At 41.6% G+C, this 20,149-nt stretch overlaps 1 protein-coding gene across 2 annotated transcripts in view; it reads left to right on the top strand.

Moving 5' to 3' along the window:
• LOC144532649 (leucine-rich repeat-containing G-protein coupled receptor 5-like) overlaps positions 1–20,149 on the top strand; it is a 50,974-nt gene that overhangs the window by 17,418 nt on the left and 13,407 nt on the right. For both annotated transcript variants that reach the window (XM_078273538.1, XM_078273537.1), the window contains exons 4-13: positions 104–175; positions 2,791–3,006; positions 5,248–5,319; positions 13,356–13,424; positions 14,871–14,942; positions 16,442–16,513; positions 16,677–16,745; positions 18,085–18,156; positions 19,281–19,346; positions 19,765–19,836. In XM_078273538.1, the coding sequence (XP_078129664.1) occupies positions 104–175; positions 2,791–3,006; positions 5,248–5,319; positions 13,356–13,424; positions 14,871–14,942; positions 16,442–16,513; positions 16,677–16,745; positions 18,085–18,156; positions 19,281–19,346; positions 19,765–19,836 (852 nt within the window). The remainder of the gene's footprint in view (positions 1–103; positions 176–2,790; positions 3,007–5,247; positions 5,320–13,355; positions 13,425–14,870; positions 14,943–16,441; positions 16,514–16,676; positions 16,746–18,084; positions 18,157–19,280; positions 19,347–19,764; positions 19,837–20,149) is intronic.

Raw genomic sequence — 20,149 nt, 5'->3', positions numbered from 1 at the left:
AAGAATGTGGTATCGAACGTCTCATCTGACTCTCGGAGAGAAAACAAATAAGTGTGTTTCCCAAAACTCATCCTTCATTGTTTTGTTTGTTCTCTTGAACCAGGATGCTCCAGAACAACCAGCTGATGTCTGTACCTGCTGAGGCCTTCAACAACCTGCACAACCTGCAGTCACTGTGAGTCACGCACACACACACACACACACACACACACACACACATGTCACGCTTTACACACTTTGGGTGAAAGCACACCTTTAGTCTAGTCTACCTTTTATAGTACAGACACACATCAGTCTATCTACACACACACACACACACAGGCCGCTATATTAATGTATGTAGTCCGGACACTGTGTTCCTTCAGTCTGATAACACACGGTAATTATATTGAAACTGTACCTGTGTGTGTGTGTGTGTGTGTGTGTGTGTGTGTGTGTGTGTGTAGATAAGGGAATAAGAATGGAGACGTCTGGGTCTTTCTTTTTGTTGGAGGTCTCTCTCTCATTTATCTGATGGACCATTATGTGAAGTCCCATCCTTCTCTCTCCTCTGTGTCTGTATGAGAACAGAGGAGGTATTGTCAGCACAGACAGACGGACAGACACACAGACAGACGGACACACAGACGGACAGACGGACAGACACACAGACAGACGGACACACAGACGGACAGACGGACAGACACACAGACAGACAGACACACAGACGGACAGACACACAGACAGACGGACACACAGACACACAGACGGACAGACAGACAGACAGACAGACACACAGACGGACAGACAGAAACACACACACAGATGGACAGACAGAGAGACAGATGCACAGACGGACAGACACACAGACAGAGAGACAGACAGACAGACAGACCTCTTTGTATAGATGCATGTTTATGTTTCATGACTCCAAGACAGACCAAAATAAAATAAAAACATGCATCTCCAGATGTGTTGATGTTGAATGTTTGTGATAAACTGAGGGATGAAGTGTTCCTTTATTTGTTGAGAAAATTCTCCTCCTCCTTAAACTAAATAAAGTCTTCAAAAAGCCTCTCGGATCAGCTGACAAATGCGTCGTCACAGAGCTGAAAACAGGGCTGTTTTTCTGACACCATGAAACGTTTTCAATCCTTTTAGAGATACGTGGTTGTCACAGGACAGCGATGCTTAAAACATATGATGATCTTATAGAATATGATGCAATGCTGTAGATTTAACTACCCACTTATATAAACCCTCTTAGCAATAAGTGTGTGCTCATTAAAATACCTTCGTTTACCCGGAGAGCCCTTGGGCTGGTGGAGTGGTGCTCGAGCAGCCTGCCGATCATTCCTCCGTGCTGTTCAAACACTTGATCTCTAACGTTCCTCTTCAACGGCTTCAAAGGGAGGTTGGTGAAGTCCCCCGATTTATATTCTGCAAATGCTGCTCCTCATCAAAGCTGAAATTCTCTCGCATGTATTGAAAAAGTAGAAGTTTTCTGCCAGTGTCTTGTTTTTACGTTTTAAATGACCAATTTGCACATCGTAAACACTCATTATAAAACCATGCTTTTATTCGTTAATGTTTTCGGGCTAAGTTACTTTCACTACCGCCCTGATGGAGGCCAGATAAAAGACTTTCACCCAGGAAATGCGTGTTCATTCCCGGGGAGTGTTTTAATCCAAACCACGATCTTTTCTCTAAACTTAAGGTGCCGTAGGTAGGACTGGGAAGATCCAGGACTTAGCCAAAAAATGTCTTCTCAGTCAACAACTGTCAAACAACTTCTCAGTCCCTCCCCCCTTTCTGATAAAGCCCAAAACGGTCTCCTAAGCCCCTCCCCCCACAAGGGAGAATGAATGCGTGTGCATGAGCAGTGATTGACACACAGTTAGACAGCCCCCCTGGCCCTGATTGGTGCATCTGAACAGTTAGACACCCCCCCTGGCCCTGATTGGTGCATCTGAACAGTTAGACATCCCCCCTGGCCCTGATTGGTGCATCTGAACAGGGAGCTGTGGATTTTTGCAAATCACACTACAGGCTGTAGGTGGAGCCATTTTTTTATTACCTGCTTCATGTAGTTCTACTGGAACATAGGGTCAGTTTCAGCAAATATGACAGAAAGGTAGTTTTAGAAGTTTTACCTACTGCATCTTTAACTAGACGTTTTGGTGCCTAAACCTAACTATCGTCGCCACATGACGCTCACTTTTTGTCGGCTAAACTCAGCTAGCAACGGCTGCTGATTCGACGCACAGCTCTCACTCTGTAGCCGGCGTCACGTGACCAGTCGGCAGTCGCCTTATCTCGTCAGATATCACATTTTTATTGGAATGTGTTGCATGGTTAAACCAAGACTTTTCAGGACGGCAGTGATGATGATGATGATGATGATGATGATGATGATGATGATAATAATAATAATAATAACAACGCTTTTTTTTAAATCACGCAATAAAAAAATAAATGGTTACAATTCATAATTAAATAAAGAAAAGTGTAAATACAGGTTGTGTTTTTTAATTTTTATATATATATTCGCATTGAAGCTGTTCGTGCATTGGAAAATGTTTAAAAAAAAGCTGAAATATCAAAATATGTTTTCATAGGTTGGCATATTGAAAATATATTTAAAAACATATTTCGAATTAAATAAACCTAAATGTTCGGTTACATTATTTCGCATATATTTGCATAAAGGAACTTCATATTCATATTTTTATATTGCCAAAATCTCACTTTAATGGACACATAAACTGGTGAGTTAATGTAAACTTACACTGTATGTAAATCTCTCCGTAGCCGCCTGGACGCCAATCACATCTCCAGCGTTCCCATTGGCTGTTTCTCCGGCCTGCGCTTGCTCCGTCACCTGTGGTTGGATGATAACTCTCTGACGGAGGTGCCGATGGATGCGCTAAGCGAGCTGCCAGCCCTGCAGGCCATGACGCTCGCCCTGAACCACATCAGCCACGTTCCAGATCACGCCTTCAGCAAGCTGGGCCGCCTGGTGGTGCTGTACGTACGACACAAACACACTTAATATTTTTTTTAAAGCCTGAAAATGAGCAGTGGTGTGGCCGGGTTGGCTCAGTGGTTAGAGCAGGCGCACATGTACTGAGAGGTTTATGCCTCGACGCAGAGGTCTAGGGTTCAAATCCGACCTGTGACCATTTCCTGCATTTCTTCCCCCTCTCTCTCTCTCCCCTTTCTCACCTAGCTGTCCTGTCAAAAATGATAGACGGAAAAGCCCAAAAAAAAAATCTTAAAAAAAAAAATGAACAGTGAATACATGTATTATGCATACATATTCACAATATACTATTTATCAAATTTTTACGTGAAACTTTTCACGTTATAACGTGATAAATAGTATATTGTTATGACAAGAAAATGTTCTTGTTATAACTTGATAAGTTTGTATGTTGTAATAACGTGATAGTATCTTGTTAAAACCTGAAAATATCTTGTTATTACATAACCTTGTCACGTAATAACGTGATACTGATATGCTTTTCTTTTTCAGGCGTGGCAGTACTACGCTTCCGTATAAAAGGAGTTAGCTAGTAGCTGGTTAGTAAGTAAGCTAGTAGATTAGCTAGTTGTTTAGTAGTTGTTTATTCGATAAATGACCTAGTCGATATCAGTTAACCAGTAAATTAATGTTAGCCATGTAAGTTAGTAAGTTAGTTAGTTAGCAAGTAAGTCAGCTTGTATTTTAGGCAGGCGGTTTGCTACTTTGTTTACAGCTAAGTTAGCCATGAAGGCTAGTCAGTGGGATAATAGCAGGTTAGCTAGAAGGTTAGCTATTTAGACAGTAAGTTAACATTAGCCAGTAGCTTAATCTGTTTGTTAGCAAGTAAGTTAGCTAGTATGTTAGGCAGGTAGTTAGCTATTTCGTTTACAGCTAAGTTAGCCATGAAGGCTAGTCAGTGGGATAATAGCAGGTTAGCTAGAAGGTTAGCTATTTAGACAGTAAGTTAACATTAGCCAGTAGCTTAATCTGTTTGTTAGCAAGTAAGTTAGCTAGTATGTTAGGCAGGTAGTTAGCTATTTCGTTTACAGCTAAGTTAGCCATGAAGGCTAGTCAGTGGGATAATAGCAGGTTAGCTAGAAGGTTAGCTATTTAGACAGTAAGTTAACATTAGCCAGTAGCTTAATCTGTTTGTTAGCAAGTTAGCTAGTATGTTAGGCAGGTAGTTAGCTATTTCGATTTACAGCTAAGTTAGCCATGAAGGCTAGTCAGTGGGATAATAGCAGGTTAGCTAGAAGGTTAGCTATTTAGACAGTAAGTTAACATTAGCCAGTAGCTTAATCTGTTTGTTAGCAAGTAAGTCAGCCTTTATGCTAGGCAGTTGGTTAGCTTCTTGGTTTACAGTGAGTTAGCCATGAAGGTTAGTCAGTTGGTTTTCATTAGGTTAGTAGTAGTACGTGACTTTTTCAGTCAGTTGGTTAGCCTTTTGGTTTATAAGGGAGTTAGTCAATATTTTAGTCCGTAATGTAGTTATGGTTAATCAGCTGGTTAGTAAGCTAGCTAGTTTGTTAGCCCAAGTGGTAATAAATAAGACAGTCTGTTAGCTAGCCAGTAAATTAGGTTGCTATGGTCAGTTGATCCCTGGGTTCATGAAGTTAGCCTGAAATGTTACTCAGTAGATAGTTGAGCTCAGAAGTTGACTAGTGAATTAGTTAGTTAGTTGGTCAGTTAGTAAGTAAGTCAGTTAGGTAGTTAGCTAATGAGCAGTACTTAGCAGGTTGGTTGGGCAGTTGAAGTTAATTTAATTATATAAAATGTGTTTCAATAAGCTGGACTTAGAATATCTGAACTTGTGGGGTTTACAGAATAAGGTTTTTGGTAATATTTTATTTTGTCTGTGTGTGCAGACTGTTACTTGGAGCTGTGGCTACATTAGGTTTAACTTACTGGGCAGTGACTGTCTGTAATAGCTTCTTAATAACATGCAAAACTCTGTGTGTGTGTGTGTGTGTGTGTGTGTGTGTGTGTGTGTGTGTGTGTGTTTGCTTGGTGTGCGTGTGTGTGTGTGTGTGTGATGGCATTCAGTGCGGCAGCATTGAAGTCGGCTGTCATTTCTTTTGTCCAATCGGCTTGAAGCTAATTTGCATGAAATTACCAAAAGAAATAAAACCTTCTTGAGAGGCCCCGGGGCCCCTTTTAAAAAAAACACACACACACACACACACATGCACTCTTTGTCTGCTTCATTAGTCCATCAGTCTCTCTCTCTCTCCTTTTCACTATAGGCATCTCAACAACAATAGGATCGTTTCCATGGGAACAAACTGCTTCCACGGACTCCACAGTTTGGAGACGCTGTGAGTTTCTCTGTTTATGTGTGTGTGTGTGTGTGTGTGTGTGTGTTTTGGGGAGGAGTTGAAGAAGTCAGGGTTGAGTTAGGGTCAGGGTGAAGGGTTAGGAGATGACAGAGAGGTTTAATTTATACGTTTGTAGAGAACACTTAACAGGATTTAATTTGAACAGCAACGCTCCAAGTTTGGGAAATCTATTATTTTATTATTCGTCTCAACAGTCAAATGAGCCCTCAAAATCCAGACAAGTTATTCATTTATGTATGTACAAAAGGTGACAAAATGCATTACATGATTACATATTTTCCTTTAATATGGGACTGTTTACCTTGTCTACAAAACACCTGGCATGTTTGTCACATTTACTTGTTTTGACAGTGGAGTTAGCTCAAACCTGGCAACCCCACTTTGAGAACAGGACTTTTAAGATGCTGTGTGCAGTCAGTCAGTCAACAAAAAACCTCCAAAACCACAGTTTCTGCACCTGTCTAATAAAAAAAGATAAGTAAGAATAAGTAAATGTACGCTAAAGTATATTATTCCTTTTCTTGTTTGTCAAGCAATTCTATTATGTTTACATTCTTGTCTTTTCATAGTTCATAGTTAATATTTAATAATAAGCTATTGCAATGTTCAATCCCTGCACTGTTCTCTTTTGCACTACCGCCATTGCACACACACACTACCATAGCACCTTATCATGGTCATTGCATCACATGGTCAGTCCATACCAGACCTTTGTAATCTCTTCACTCATTGTTCACTCTTAACATTTCTGTGAGTGATTTTTATGTATGTGAGATATATGTGTGTATGTGTGTTTGTTGTGTTATGGTTGACTAAGCTACTGGATGCCTACAATTTCCCTCGGGATGAATAAAGTATCTATCTATCTATCTACCTACCTACCTACCCAATAACAATGTTTTTTTTTACAATAACTTCCAAGTTTCATGACAATTGTGTCAGTATAGTTTTTCTGCAATCCTGCTGACAGACAAACTGAGCCGAAAACATCACCTTCTTGAGTTAATAACAATAGAAGCACAAGGAAATCAAAAAACCTAATATATAAATGTATCTCTGTATTTCTTCACAGTTGAACATTAATCACGGTTTTTCAATTAAGTCAACAACATTTTACTTTGAAAAGCAGCCAAGAGCTTCCTTTGAATAAACAGCACGCTAGCGTTTCTCCTTTTACTTTAATTTCACTTTTTTGTTTTGTTTGCTCAGTGTTTTAATTCATCATTAAGGTGATCAAAAGCTCACAGCAACACTGCAAACATGTACGATAATCGTACAAGACCTCCCTGTAAGAGTGAAAGGGAATTTCAAATGTCCAAAATTTAGCCCCTATTTCTGCCACTAGTGGTTAACATGTGATCTATTTTTTTTTATTTCTGGATATTAGATGGAGTCGAGGCAGATTAACCTCTGTGTGTGTGTGCGTGCGTGCGTGCGTGTGTGTGTATAAATAAGGAATGTGTGTGTATATAGAAATGTTTCTGTTTCCTCAGTCAACCAGAGAAGCAGGTTTAAACACACAAACACACACAGCCTTCATTTGGAAATACTTCTGTATATGCGTGTGGCTCTGTGTGTGGCCTTGGCTGTATGCTAATCATAATTACTATACATGCACACACACTGGCAGTTTGTGTGTGTGTGAGTGTTTGTGTGTGTGTGTGTGTGTGTGTGTGCATACGTGTGTGTGTGTGTGTACCTGTAGGATCAGCAATAATAAACCACACCAGAGACTCATGTTCATCTGAAACTACAAACACAAACAGAGAGAGAAGCAGAAAACGGAAATGAAAACAGAAAAAAAAAAGAAATTATTCAACAAGCTCGGTTCAGTCTTAAAGGAAAACACACCCAGGTTTATGAAGAACATCACAGACGAGTTCAGATGTGGTTTTTTCCCTTCTCTTGCCCACCTCAGCTTCACCTAAGCCCTGTCCCTTTTGCCCAAATTAGGATGTTCTGGTTCCAGTAAGTGACGAAAGTGGTGGTGAACAGAAAACCCCAAACCCAGCTTTCAAAACATCAGAAACCTCAGAGGTTTAAACCATAAAAATACCTTGTAACTATCCGTGGCAAGCATATGCCGCCAAAAACCACCAGTACTGAGCGGGAAAGGCTGAGACACTTGTCAATCAAGACAAATGCATTCCTTATCCACCATTAAAGGAACAGTTCAACACACTGGGAACATTGTTTATTTGCTACTACGTGCACACCTGGCAGAGAATAATCAGAAAGCTGGATCAGGTTTTTCCACGTTTTTGCTGTCAAAATAAAAGCTGACCCCAGGAATTCCAAATCATGAGCTAAAATTTCAAGTTGATCTGATATTCCAGGATTAGAGTTGACCAATTTAATGTATACATCCGTGTCACAATTGACGACTGGAGAGGAGGCTTTTCAAGTTCACACTTTGTGTCTTTATTAACAAAAATGACACCAAAATATACTCACAATACAAAAAAACAATATTAAACTTAGGCAAAATAACAGCAAACAAAACGGCAACGTCACAGCAAGCTGCCACGTTTCTTTGACCTTCTGCTCCTGAAGCCCTTTTAACTCAGCCTCCCCTAATTAGAAACTACCACCTGCACAGGTGATTATAGGGTGAGCTAACCTGAGTAAACAACATTAACACTTACGTTTCTCAAAACATCATTACAATTGGATAGATCAGTTACTGCCAACATTACTATTTATACATATATGTGCACCCACTACAATAAGCACCCCAAATATTATAAGCATGTCATTTGCTGCAGAACTATCTTACCTATTGTTCTTCACCTTGGGATTGCCCAGCCCCTCCCTACAGAAAGGACCTAATGAAGCAAACCTGCATCCACTCTCCCTGATTAAGCTGGTGAGCAGGTGATCTACCCCCCACATCACAGGCAGAACCATAGCACAACACTATGAACCCATAAAACCTGCTGAACAGGCCTATGTCAAATAATAATGTAACAAACTAAAACAGCCTACAACATTACAGTGAACTTAAGAATTAAGCAGACACAAAACAGTCTTCATTTTTGGAACAGGGCCTAGTGAAAAGGAAGAAAGGAAGCCTTTTCACAATCTGGTATTCCCAGTCTCAATGTGACAATTCCCAGTAAAGACTAAGTATTAGCAGTCCAGAGGTAAAACAATCCCATTGTAGAGTTGGTTTTCACAGTCTAGTCCCAGTATATAATTGGTATTCCCAGTCCAGAGCAGATAATTTCGAGCATGGATCTGGTATTACATCTAGCATTTCAATGTGGCAGTAGGTATTCCCATCCTAGGACAAATGAAATCCCCTATATAGCTTGTGTCCAACTCTATCTAGTGTGTACTCCCAGTATAAATCTGGTATTCCACTCTAAATGTGACAATTCCCAGTATAGAGTTAGTATTAGCAGTCCAGAGGTAAAACAATCCCATTGTAGAGTTGGTTTTCACAGTCTAGAGCTGATGTTTCCAGTCTAGAGCTGACTATTCCCACAGCATTGTAGAGCTGGCCTATCCATTATAGAGCTAACATTTAGCGTTTATTCCCAGTATGAAGCTGACATTCTCAATATATAGCTGTATTATCAGTCTAGAGATGGTATTCCAGGTATAAAGCAGATGTGACCTGATCTAGAGCTGACCATTCACTCTTTAGATCTGACATTCGCAGTCTAGATATGACAATTCCCAGTGTAGAGTTAGTATTAGAAGTCTAGAGTTAAATAGTTCCCAGTTAAGAGTTGGTTTTCCAAGCTGGCATTCCCAGTCTGGTTCATCACCTAACATTGTCTATGGAAGAAATTCCCAGGACTGTTACTGCAGGACGCCTGATGTTGCTCCACCGTCTTACATAACCTATTGAACCTAATCAGCATGCACAATTTACAGCATGACATTACGATAATTAACATTTCCCAAAAACCTCTGGAGCCCTTAAACGGACTAAATCAAAAACCTATTACCCAGCTCTCATCCAATCATAGCCCTTCAAATTCCATCAATAATAGTTTGGCAGAAAGCATATAGCAGCTATTGTTGTTACAAATCATCCTCTGGACACACACATGCATTCACACACTCAGGACCAGACTGAAGCAATTTCAATTTAATGGTATTTTCACAATGTGGCAGCTTCATTCCACACAGTGTATGTATGTGTGTGTAGAAGCCACCTGCATCCCAGAGATGGATGAGAGGACCTAATTGAAGCCATGTGTAGACTCGGAGAATGCTCTAGTCTCTACTGGTGATGAAAGAAAAGAGCAAGGCACAGTTAAATGTTTACTTTATTACACTTAAAAGACAGAGAAAAGATTAAGCTAAACATCGAGTTTGAAACACAAACATTTACATGAAACGCTTTCCAAGTCTGAAGCTGGCATTCCCACAGCATTGTAGAGCTGGCCTTTCCATTATAGAGCTATCATTCACAGTATACAGCTGACATTCCCTATATATATATATATATATATATATATATATATATATATATATATATATATATATATATATATATATATACAGCGGGGAAAATAAGTATTGAACGCGTCAACTTTTTTCCCAGTAAATATATTTCTGATGGGGCTATTGGAATGAAATTTTCACCAGATGTCAGTAACAACCCAAGTAATCCAGACATACAAGAAATCAAAACATGTATGTCCATGACAAAAGTAATGTGTAATAAAGTGGAATAATAATGGGAATAAATATTGAACACATGAAGAAAAAGGGGTGTAAAAAGGCAGGGGAAGCCAATAAACCAGCTGAAATCTGTCAGTATTTAGGAAGCAATCCTGCCCCCTATTAGTACAAATTAATATCAGCTGGATTAGTCGTAAATGATGGCCTATAAAAAGATTTCTCATTACCAAGGTGTCACTCAAGAAGCATTTCATGATGGGTAAAAGCAAAGAAGCTTATTGTAGAAAATCATACGGATGGCATTGATTACAGACAAATATCTAAACTTCTGAAAGTTCCAGTGAGCACTGTTGGGGCCATTATCTGGAAGTGGAAAGAACATAATTTCACCATTAACCGGCCAGGACCAGGTGCTCCTCGCAAGATTTCTGACAGAGGAGTCTATAGAATACTTAGAAGAGTTGTTGAAGAACCAAAGACCGCTCGCGGAGCTCTTCAGAAAGACCTGGCAGAAGCAGGTACAGTTGTTTCAAAGAAAACACACTTTGAAACACACTCAACCGCAATGGCCTCTATGCACGCACACCACGTAATACACCACTGCTCAAGAAAAGCCATGTGGAAGCTCGCCTAAAGTTTGCTGCACAACATCTGGACGAGCCAATGACATACTGGGAGAATATAATCTGGTCAGATGAGACCAAAATTGAACTCTTTGGCTGTCATAGCATACTCCACGTTTGGAGGAGAAATGGCACTACACATCACCCTAAAAACACCATACCAACAGTGAAGTTTGGAGGTGGGAGCATCATGGTGTGGGGCTGTTTTTCAGCATCTGGCACTGGCAGACTTCATATAATTGAAGAAAGGATGAATGGAGAAATGTACCGTGACATTCTCACTCTCAATTGGTTTCAGAGAAAGAAGAATGGGCAAAAATCACAGCTGAGCAATGTGTGCGACTAGTTTCTTCATATAGGAGGCGTCTTGAAGCTGTCATTACCTAGCCTGGCTCCGCCCTCCTACTTACTTATCGGTCAAATATTTGTAGGTCCAATCAGCGAACAGAGGGAGTGGCTGAGAACGATGACGTTGAGGTCATGCGCTAGAAAGATGCAAGCGAAGCCATTCGGTCTGTTGTGGCAGCAATGCTGCCGAATATCCAGAAGTTAAAGCCTGAGCAAGAACAATCTTTGCTGAGTTGTGTTGGTGGCCATGATGTTGTGGCCCTCCTCCCCACGGGGTTCAGGAACAGTTTGATTTTCCAGCTCGCTCCGTTAGTGGTGAAGGAGTTGGCTAAGGCTAAGGCTAGCGATGCTAATGCTAAATATAAGCCGATAGTTGTCGGTCTCCCCTCTTGTTGCACATGCGCATGACATACGTCACGACCAAACGTTAGCGATTGGTTATGGCAGATCCAGAGTGGCTCTGGGCAGATCCAATAGTTTTAAACTTCAACAGAGTACCGCCTTCAAGGAAGTTAACACTTGTCAATGGAGAGAGGCTGGTAGGACCAGGCTAATGGACGAGAGTCTGGTAAGACCAGGCTAATGGACGAGAGTCTGGTAGGACCAGGCTAATGGACGAGAGTCTGGTAGGACCAGGCTAGTGGACGAGAGTCTGGTAGGACCAGGCTAGTGGACCAGAGACTGGTAGGACCAGGCTAATATACCAGAGTCTGGTAGGACCAGGCTAATGGACGAGAGTCTGGTAGGACCAGGCTAGTGGACGAGAGACTGGTAGGACCAGGCTAGTGGACGAGAGTCTGGTAGGACCAGGCTAATGTACCAGAGTCTGGTAGGACCAGGCTAATGGACGAGAGTCTGGTAAGACCAGGCTAATATACCAGAGTCTGGTAGGACCAGGCTAATGGACGAGAGTCTGGTAGGACCAGGCTAATGGACGAGAGTCTGGTAGGACCAGGCTAGTGGACCAGAGTCTGGTAGGACCAGGCTAGTGGACCAGAGACTGGTAGGACCAGGCTAGTCATTACCAACAAAGGCTTTTAAAAAATAAATTTCCGTTAAGGGCGCAGCCATCCTGGTTGCGGATGTGAGGATTTTAGACAAGAGGGAGGAGCCCTTACACGCTACGTTACAATACACACTTTCACTGGCAATCACATCATAGCCACGCCCTAAACACCCCCTGCTTTATCGCCGACTTTAAAATCATCAAGACCATAATTCAAAAAATGAACATCATTCTGTGTAGCAGAAGACTTAAAACTTGAGATTGAGACCATAAACTCATTATGAAAATGTTTACTGAGGTAATAAATCAAGTGAGAAGTGGGTCACTTTCTCATAGACTTCTACAGAAACCAAACTTCTTTTGCAACCGCACGTGTCGCCCCCTGCTGGAATTCAGATACAATGCAGGTTTAAGTCTATGTGTTGAAGACACGTAATCGTGGTAATCTCTGCGGACCTTCGCTCTAGCGGCATCGCCAGATAACGCTTATATTACTGAAAAAGGTAAACATTTACACCAACAGTCGTTTAAATATGTAGAAATGTAATTCAGCTTCTTGGTTTCTGTCTGTTTGTCTGTTATGAGCGTTGTCGTTGCTACCGCATTGCATTGTGTGATACTTATGCTGGCGTAGTGTCCGGTATTGCATACTGTAATATTTTACCGGAAATAGTATGCAATTCACATACTATTGGTTTCATACTAAGGGTTTTGACATATTAAAAAAATATCACATACTGTTTTAGCTACTAAATAACATGATAGTGTGGAATTTCGGACGCAGCCTAGATCTTCTCAAAATAAAAGCTGACCCCAGATATTCCATATCTAGAGCTGACATTCCAGTAATCATTCCATTTTAAGGTTGACATTCCCAATTTAGATGCATCATATCTGATGCAGTGGTGCTAATCCCAGTCTGGATCAGGTATTCACTGTGTGTGTGTGTGTGTGTGTGTGTGTGTGTGTGTGTGTGTGTGTGTGTGTGGGCTTGTTTAACTATATTCATGGGGTCCAAAAACCGGGAGTCCAGTATACTTGTGGGGTCCCAACAGCCTTGTGGGGCCCAAAATGCTGGACCCCACAAGGTTAAAGGGCTGTTTGAGGGTTAAGACTTGGTTTTAGGATTAGGGTTAGAATGAGGTCCTGGTTAGGGTGAGGGTAAGGGTTAAGGTTAGGCATTTAGTCGTGATGGTTAAGGTTAGGGTAAGGGGCTAGGGAATGCATTATGTCAATGACAGGTCCCCACAAAGATAGTGCTACAAACCTGTTTGTGTGTGTGTGTGTTGAGAGATCTCACTGACTGCTGATGTTTAATCTTCTGTGTCACATAACATTCACAACTTTTTATTCCCAAGTTGCTTCCCTGTCATTTATATTTCTCTCTCTTTTTCTCTCAGAGATTTGAACTACAACAGCCTGGTTGAGTTTCCGACGGCCATCCGGTCCCTCAGTCACCTGAAGGAACTGTGAGTATTTGTATGTTTTTGACTGAAAAAGACAACATTAATGCATTTAGATGAGACCAGCTCAGGTTCCGCACTTTAGCCAACATAGCATACAAAGTTTTTTTTTGTCTTAACCCTCCTGTTGTTCTCAAAAAGTCAGAAATTTGGGTTTTCTTTCAACCAAATTGTCAAAAAAATAAATAACGTAGATGGTTCCATACAACGGAATTGTCCTTTAAGATGAAAACACCCAAAAAACAAGTGCAGGTCTATTTTAATGTCCACAGTGCTGTGGTTAGCATTGCTAAGCCTCTGTCCTGTCTTTTTTTTATAGTGTTTATACTATACTTGAGTGTTTTATGGCGCTTTTCCATCACGTGGTACCTGCTCGACTCGCCTCGACTCTACTCGCCTTTTTTGGTTTTCCATTACGAAAAAAAGTCCCCGGTACCTGCTAACAGGTACTTTTTTTAGTACCACCTCCGTCGAGGTTCCAAGCGAGCTGAGCCGATACCAAAAGGTGACGTGAAAGCCAGTTCAGCCAGCTGTGTTTTTTTTTTGCTGCCTCCAGCTTCATTTGAAACTAAATGTGTCTTCTGGCAACAACAACACACCTTCCACCTTCTGTGTGTCGCGTTAGGTCACGGCAGTTTACTGCGGCGCCGCTTGTTTTACAGTTCTGCGGAGGCTCCAGGCAGAGCTTTCGCCGTAGCCACGTACACACACACATGCCGGCTCGACGCACAAGTATAAACATCAGACCACTTTTTACATAGGCTACGGCGAAAGCTCTGCGTGGAGCCTCCGCAGAACTGTAAAACAAGCTCAAGTGGCCTGATGTTTATACTTGTGCACTGGTGTGTGTGTCGAGCCGGCATATAAGACGACCAGCCACGCTGAGGCGGTACTAACATCTGCAATGGAAACCGGACGCACAGTGTGTCGAGTCGAGAAGAGTCGAGGCGAGGCGAGCAGGTACCATGTAATGGAAAAACGCCATTATACTTCAACCTCTCTACGTAACAGAGGAACAAAATTGTAGGCCTACTTTTTACTCCACTACATTTTTTTGACAGCTCTAGTTACTCTACACATTACATTTTTACATTAACATACATATGATAAGCTTACAAATTGCAACGCTGATTGTTGAAAGATTTTCTAAAACAGCTGTTACCATTTGCACCAAAGATCTACTTGTTCCGCCATCTACTCAGATGGTTGTATTTGAATACTTGTTCAAGGCTCAAAGTGTCTTCTTTGTCTCTGACCCCTCAGAGTTATCTGGTGACCCTTTGAGGGGCCCGACCCCTAGGTTGGGAACCACTGGACTAAACTATCTAACTGTATATAAAGTAGTTTGAAGTTGTACTTATGAATGAGTAGTTCTTCCGCCACTGTTTACTAGTAAGGGATCAGGAATGAAGGAAGGAGGAAAACTATCTTCTGTTCTGTTTTCCTGTTTAGTGGCTTTCATAGCAACAACATCCAGTCTATCCCGGAGCACGCCTTCACGGGGAACCCCTCGCTTATCACCATGTAGGTACCTCTGACTCATCTCACATATTTGTCAAACAACTTTGACAAGGACATGATTTTCCCCACCATTGTAAAAGAGACTTGCCAGAGACTACCAGGAAACCTGGAACTGCTAAAACGGTTGATTATGACTCTTTCTATTTAGATTTTTTAAATCACTTCCCTCTACCTGAGAAAAGCTATATATAAACCTGTGACGCCACAACAATGCAAGGGCGTAACTTTGGGTTCAACAAGGAGGGGAGTAAATGTCTTTAATATAAAAAAAAGTAAATTATTATTAGATATTTGGGGGGCGGGGGGGGATTGCACTGGCCAGTTTTGATTATTGGGGGGGTTGTAACCTCCCCACCCCCCCCTTTAAATTACACCTATGCCACAATGTAAAAGTCCATGGGCGGGCAGGGTCAGCGGGAGAAACACTACTGCGAATCATCAGCAGGACGCATATCACGGAAGTAAACCCCGCAAGCTTAGAAACTTTTTGGCGTATGCACCAGGCGAGCAATTATCATTAAACTGAAAAGGCGACATTTTGGGATCCGGTCTCTAGTTATTGTTATACATCCATGGTCAGGACCCCTCAACCTTAGTCTCTATCCACTAGGGCTGTTGGAACGAATTCCAAAAGTCGAACCAGTTAGCTAATTTCCGTCTTTTCCCCTTGGCCTACCCGTGTGAGAACGAAACGTGGAAACGTGAATTTGTCATGTCACGTCTGATGAACAATAAGTAAGCGGGAGTGAAAAACACAAGGCATTGTGAGGTCTTTAGATCACGTTAACGTTAATAACGTTACGTACTGAGTAACGTTATTAGCCTACAGTGGGAATGACAGGCTGCGGCTGGGAATCAGAAGGGTGGGAAATAGTTTTAACATGACTTTAACATCATCATCCACTGAGCCAAAATGCTCATGTTATCAATAGTTAGCTGGTTCGTGTTTCCTAACTGCGTCGCGAGTTATAGGAGCTTAGCTGGGAGCTTCATGGAGACAGCTATAGTTAATGTTAGCTGCCCTACAGCTGTCAGAGGCACCGTGGCTCCGTCCGGCGCTTAGCACCGCCCAAGACGATTGTGATTGGTTTAAAGAAATGCCAATAAACCAGAGCAGGTTTTTCGCCCATCCCAGAATGCTGTGTGGACTAGCCAGACCTTCCTCCGCAGCGCTGTGGAGGAAGGTCTGGCAATGCGAGACTACCTCACCCCTAACGGGTCATTCAGTAATCCTCCATAAGTAAACTTACCTCAATGTTTAGTGTTGAGCTGACGATGAGAAATTATATTTCAGTCAATTTAAAATGCCTTTTAAGAAATGATGTAAGCTTTGAAATGTGATATTTCCCCCAAAGTAAACCTGACAGTGTGTAAAACTGGACACAAAGTCTGATGAGTCTAGAACAAAACAGACAAGGGACTACAAGTCTTCAGTCAATTGGTATTTAGTATGTTGCCATGTGTGTTATTGTACAATGAAGCTGTTTGTTTGTGTTTTATAGATTTTTCTACGACAACCCGATCCAGTCTGTTGGACGATCTGCCTTTCAGAACCTACCAGAGCTACGCACACTGTGAGAAACGTGCAGCAGATAAAACACTTAGAAGTTATTCAGTAATCTTCTGCCCCCTCAGTTACTGTAATCAGACACTGACCACGCAAAGAATACAAACACAAACTGAAATAAAGAGACAATGTTTATCTGTATTGCAACAAACTCTCTGCCTGTTTCTCAGCTCTCTGAACGGAGCAGCAGATCTCACAGAGTTTCCAGATCTGACGGGAACCAAGAGCCTGGAAAGCCTGTAAGACACACACACACACACACACACACACACACACACACACACACACACACACACACACACACACAGGTTTGTTTCACTATCTTTGTGGGGACCTGTCATTGACATAATGCATTCCCTAGCCCCTTACCCTAACCTTAACCATCACGACTAAATGCCTAACCTTAACCCTTACCCTCACCCTAACCAGAACCTCATTCTAACCCTAATCCTAAAACCAAGTCTTAACCCTCAAACAGCCCTTTAAACTTGTGGGGTGCAGCATTTTGGCCCCACAAAGCTGTCGGGACCCCACAAGTACACTGAACTCCAGGTTTTTGGACCCCACAAATATAGTTAAACAAGCCCCCCCACCCACACACACACACACACACACACAGAGGAATGCTTCATATCTGAGTGCATTTGCTGTTGTAGCAGACATCAGTGTGTGTTATTAATACTCTGCAGTTATTATTCTATCTGACAGACTGTAACCTTCTCCTTGTTGTGGCCCAGATTTCCACGTCATAATAAACACCTTGGCAGTGTTTATTTTCTTGTATTTTTCCATCTTGAACTCTGTTCGTTCCTGAAAGCGCTGTGTGTTTAACAGTAACCTCATGCTGAACCAGTAGGTGGAAATAAAAACGCCAACCAAACAAACCGTCACACATTCTTCAAATGATCCCTCCCGGTGTTACTGCACGCCTCAACATCCTGTCTCAACAGGACGTCCAATGGAGAGACATTTGGCTAAATTGTAGTATAACTGCCCTCTTCAATATTTTATAAATATAGGAATCTTTTAGACTACTAACAACATGCATTTCATTGTTTAATTCTGTATACATAATCAGGTTACTCCAGGTTTGACACACAGTCCACATTCATTTCTTTTTCAACCTAGACCATATTTTCACGTTTTTGTGGTCAAAGGAATGATGGGAAAAACAATGTTTAAAACTGGTCCAGAATTAAGCAAGTCAGCTGCAGTCAGCAGTGGCAAAACAAGCTACAATCTAAGTTATTGGGCAAATGCACACCTTCAGTTTCCGTCCACTAAAAGTTCTGTTTTTGCCGCTGACAGGCTCAGATTATTATTGTAAGTGTCTGACAACATTATGGAAAGGATCCCTACAGAGATAGACCTTTTTGTTAAAGAGTAAGATCTTTTTTGTTTAACATGTCATGTTAACAGTTGGTGAAATCGCCAAACCCACCAAACTCCATTTAAATAAACGGTAATTTTATCATTGTACAAAGTCCACAAAAACTAAATAAAACTATCAAAAGCCGTCTTGGTTCGTTTTTCTGCTGTTCCAACTGTGTGTGTGTGTGTGTGTGTGTGTGTGTGCAGGACTATCACAGGAGCTCGGATCACCTCTCTGCCCAGTTCAGTGTGTGAGCAGCTTCCAAACCTCCAGCTGCTGTGAGTTCAAATGTTAACTGCATCCACATCTGTAGACTTATATTTAACAGTAAACGTAAAGAAACATGCAACATTCTTCAAACAGTCGCCCAGTTGTTTTCTCTGTAGTCCATATCCACAACGTTCCACTTCCGGGATTGCTCCGGTGCCGCCGGAAATTTCGCCGGATGTCCCGTTACCTTCCTCTTTCTTTGTTTCTCCAATGGATTTGTGAGGACTATGGTTAACTGCTCCTCAGATCTCTGCAGGGTAAATCCAGACAGCTAGCTAGACTATCTGTCCAATCTGAGTTTTCTGTTGCACGACTAAAACTACCTTTGAACGTCCACATGTTCCACCAAAACAAGCTCCTTCCTGAGGCTATTTAGCAGAGGCACCGTGGCTCCGTCTGGAGCTTAGCCCCGCCCACGATGATTGTGATTGGTTTAAAGAAATGCCAATAAACCAGAGCAGGTTTTTCTCTCATCCCACAATGCTGTGTGGACTAGCCAGACCTTCCTCCACAGCGCTGTGGAGGAAGGTCTGGCAATACAAGACTATCTCTATAACTAAAGCCTTGTTCAGACCAAAGACCCGCGATGAGACAAGTTGAAACTACTAATGCGCCGGTCTGCAAACTGCCAGTTTACACCAATGAGACGAGAGTATCATCTGCATAGAAACGACTCTCTGTACTTCCGTTCTAAGTTTTTTTGTAGCTGGATATCATTTATAAAGTCTTAAAATATGAATGAGGACAGTGATATTTGGACGCGTGATTATCGCACACAGCCAGACAGACAGACAGACAGACAGACAGACAGACAGATAGATAGAGAAACTTTTTTTTTTATTTCTGACGTTTCTGGGCCTCGAGCCGCTCCGTAATTGGAAATCTGTTGGAAACTAGGAAGCGTTAAGAGATACATTTGTACATTTAGAACAGATAAGAAATGTGCAATTATATTGCGATGGATTGCGAGGTAACTGTGGACAATCATGGGATGAATAACGATTAAATATTGTAATCGATTGACAGCCCTAATATTTTTATTGTTATGTCTGATATGCTGCGAGCTCCTGTTGACGCTGTGATGCGTTCAGGCTGTATTGGACTGATGACAACTGAAACTTTCTCTCTGCAGAGATCTCTCCTATAATCAGATCCAGACACTTCCCAGCTTCTCCGGCTGTGAGAGCGTTCAGAAGATGTGAGTTTTTATTTTCTAAAGCTAACATCAGTTCAATTGTTTATTCAGTTGTTTAATTTTCATATAAAAAGACTCGGAAAACTTATCACAAATATAAATATTTATCTTTTATTTAATAGATGAGAAATCTATTAAATTCTGTTTAATACTGTAAATATATTTCCTAAATTTATTTTTAAAAGAAAGTTATTTTTCCGTTTATTTGGCGCCCCAGCTGCCAGAATATTATCGTTTCTTACAGTGTAGCAACCAATAAAGTACAGCCAGCTGTGCATTGTGGGAATAATTAGCACCGTTGTTCGACCAATCGGATCACTTAGTGCGGTAGAACAGATTGATAAACATGATGTAATGGAAATATCAGAGCTGAAGTGTGTGTGTGTGTGTGTGTGTGTGTGTGTGTGTGTGTGTGTTACAGTGATCTGCAACATAACGAGATAGAGGAACTGGAGGAGAACACCTTCCGCAGTCTGATGTCACTACGCTCTCTGTGAGAACACACACACACATACACACACACACACACACACACACACACACACACACACACACACACACACTTTAATTAGGCTGCAGATCCTGAGCAGCGATCCTCTTTAAATGCTTCCACGTGGAAACACACACAGGTCCAGGTGGTCTGCTTGTTGATGGGTCAGGTATGATGCCATAGATTGGCTCAAAGTCAAGAATCCACTCAGAAATACTACAACTGATACTAAAACAGAGGTGGAAGAAGTACTTGGATCTTTTACTTCAGTAAAAAAGTACATTTACCATCGGAAGAGTAGTTCTCCACCCGACAA

The sequence above is a fragment of the Sander vitreus genome, chromosome 17 (assembly GCF_031162955.1).
Source record: "Sander vitreus isolate 19-12246 chromosome 17, sanVit1, whole genome shotgun sequence".
Classification (NCBI taxonomy): Eukaryota; Metazoa; Chordata; class Actinopteri; order Perciformes; family Percidae; genus Sander; species Sander vitreus.
Note: the sequence above shows the minus strand (reverse complement) of the source record. Positions and strands in the feature narration are given on the sequence as shown.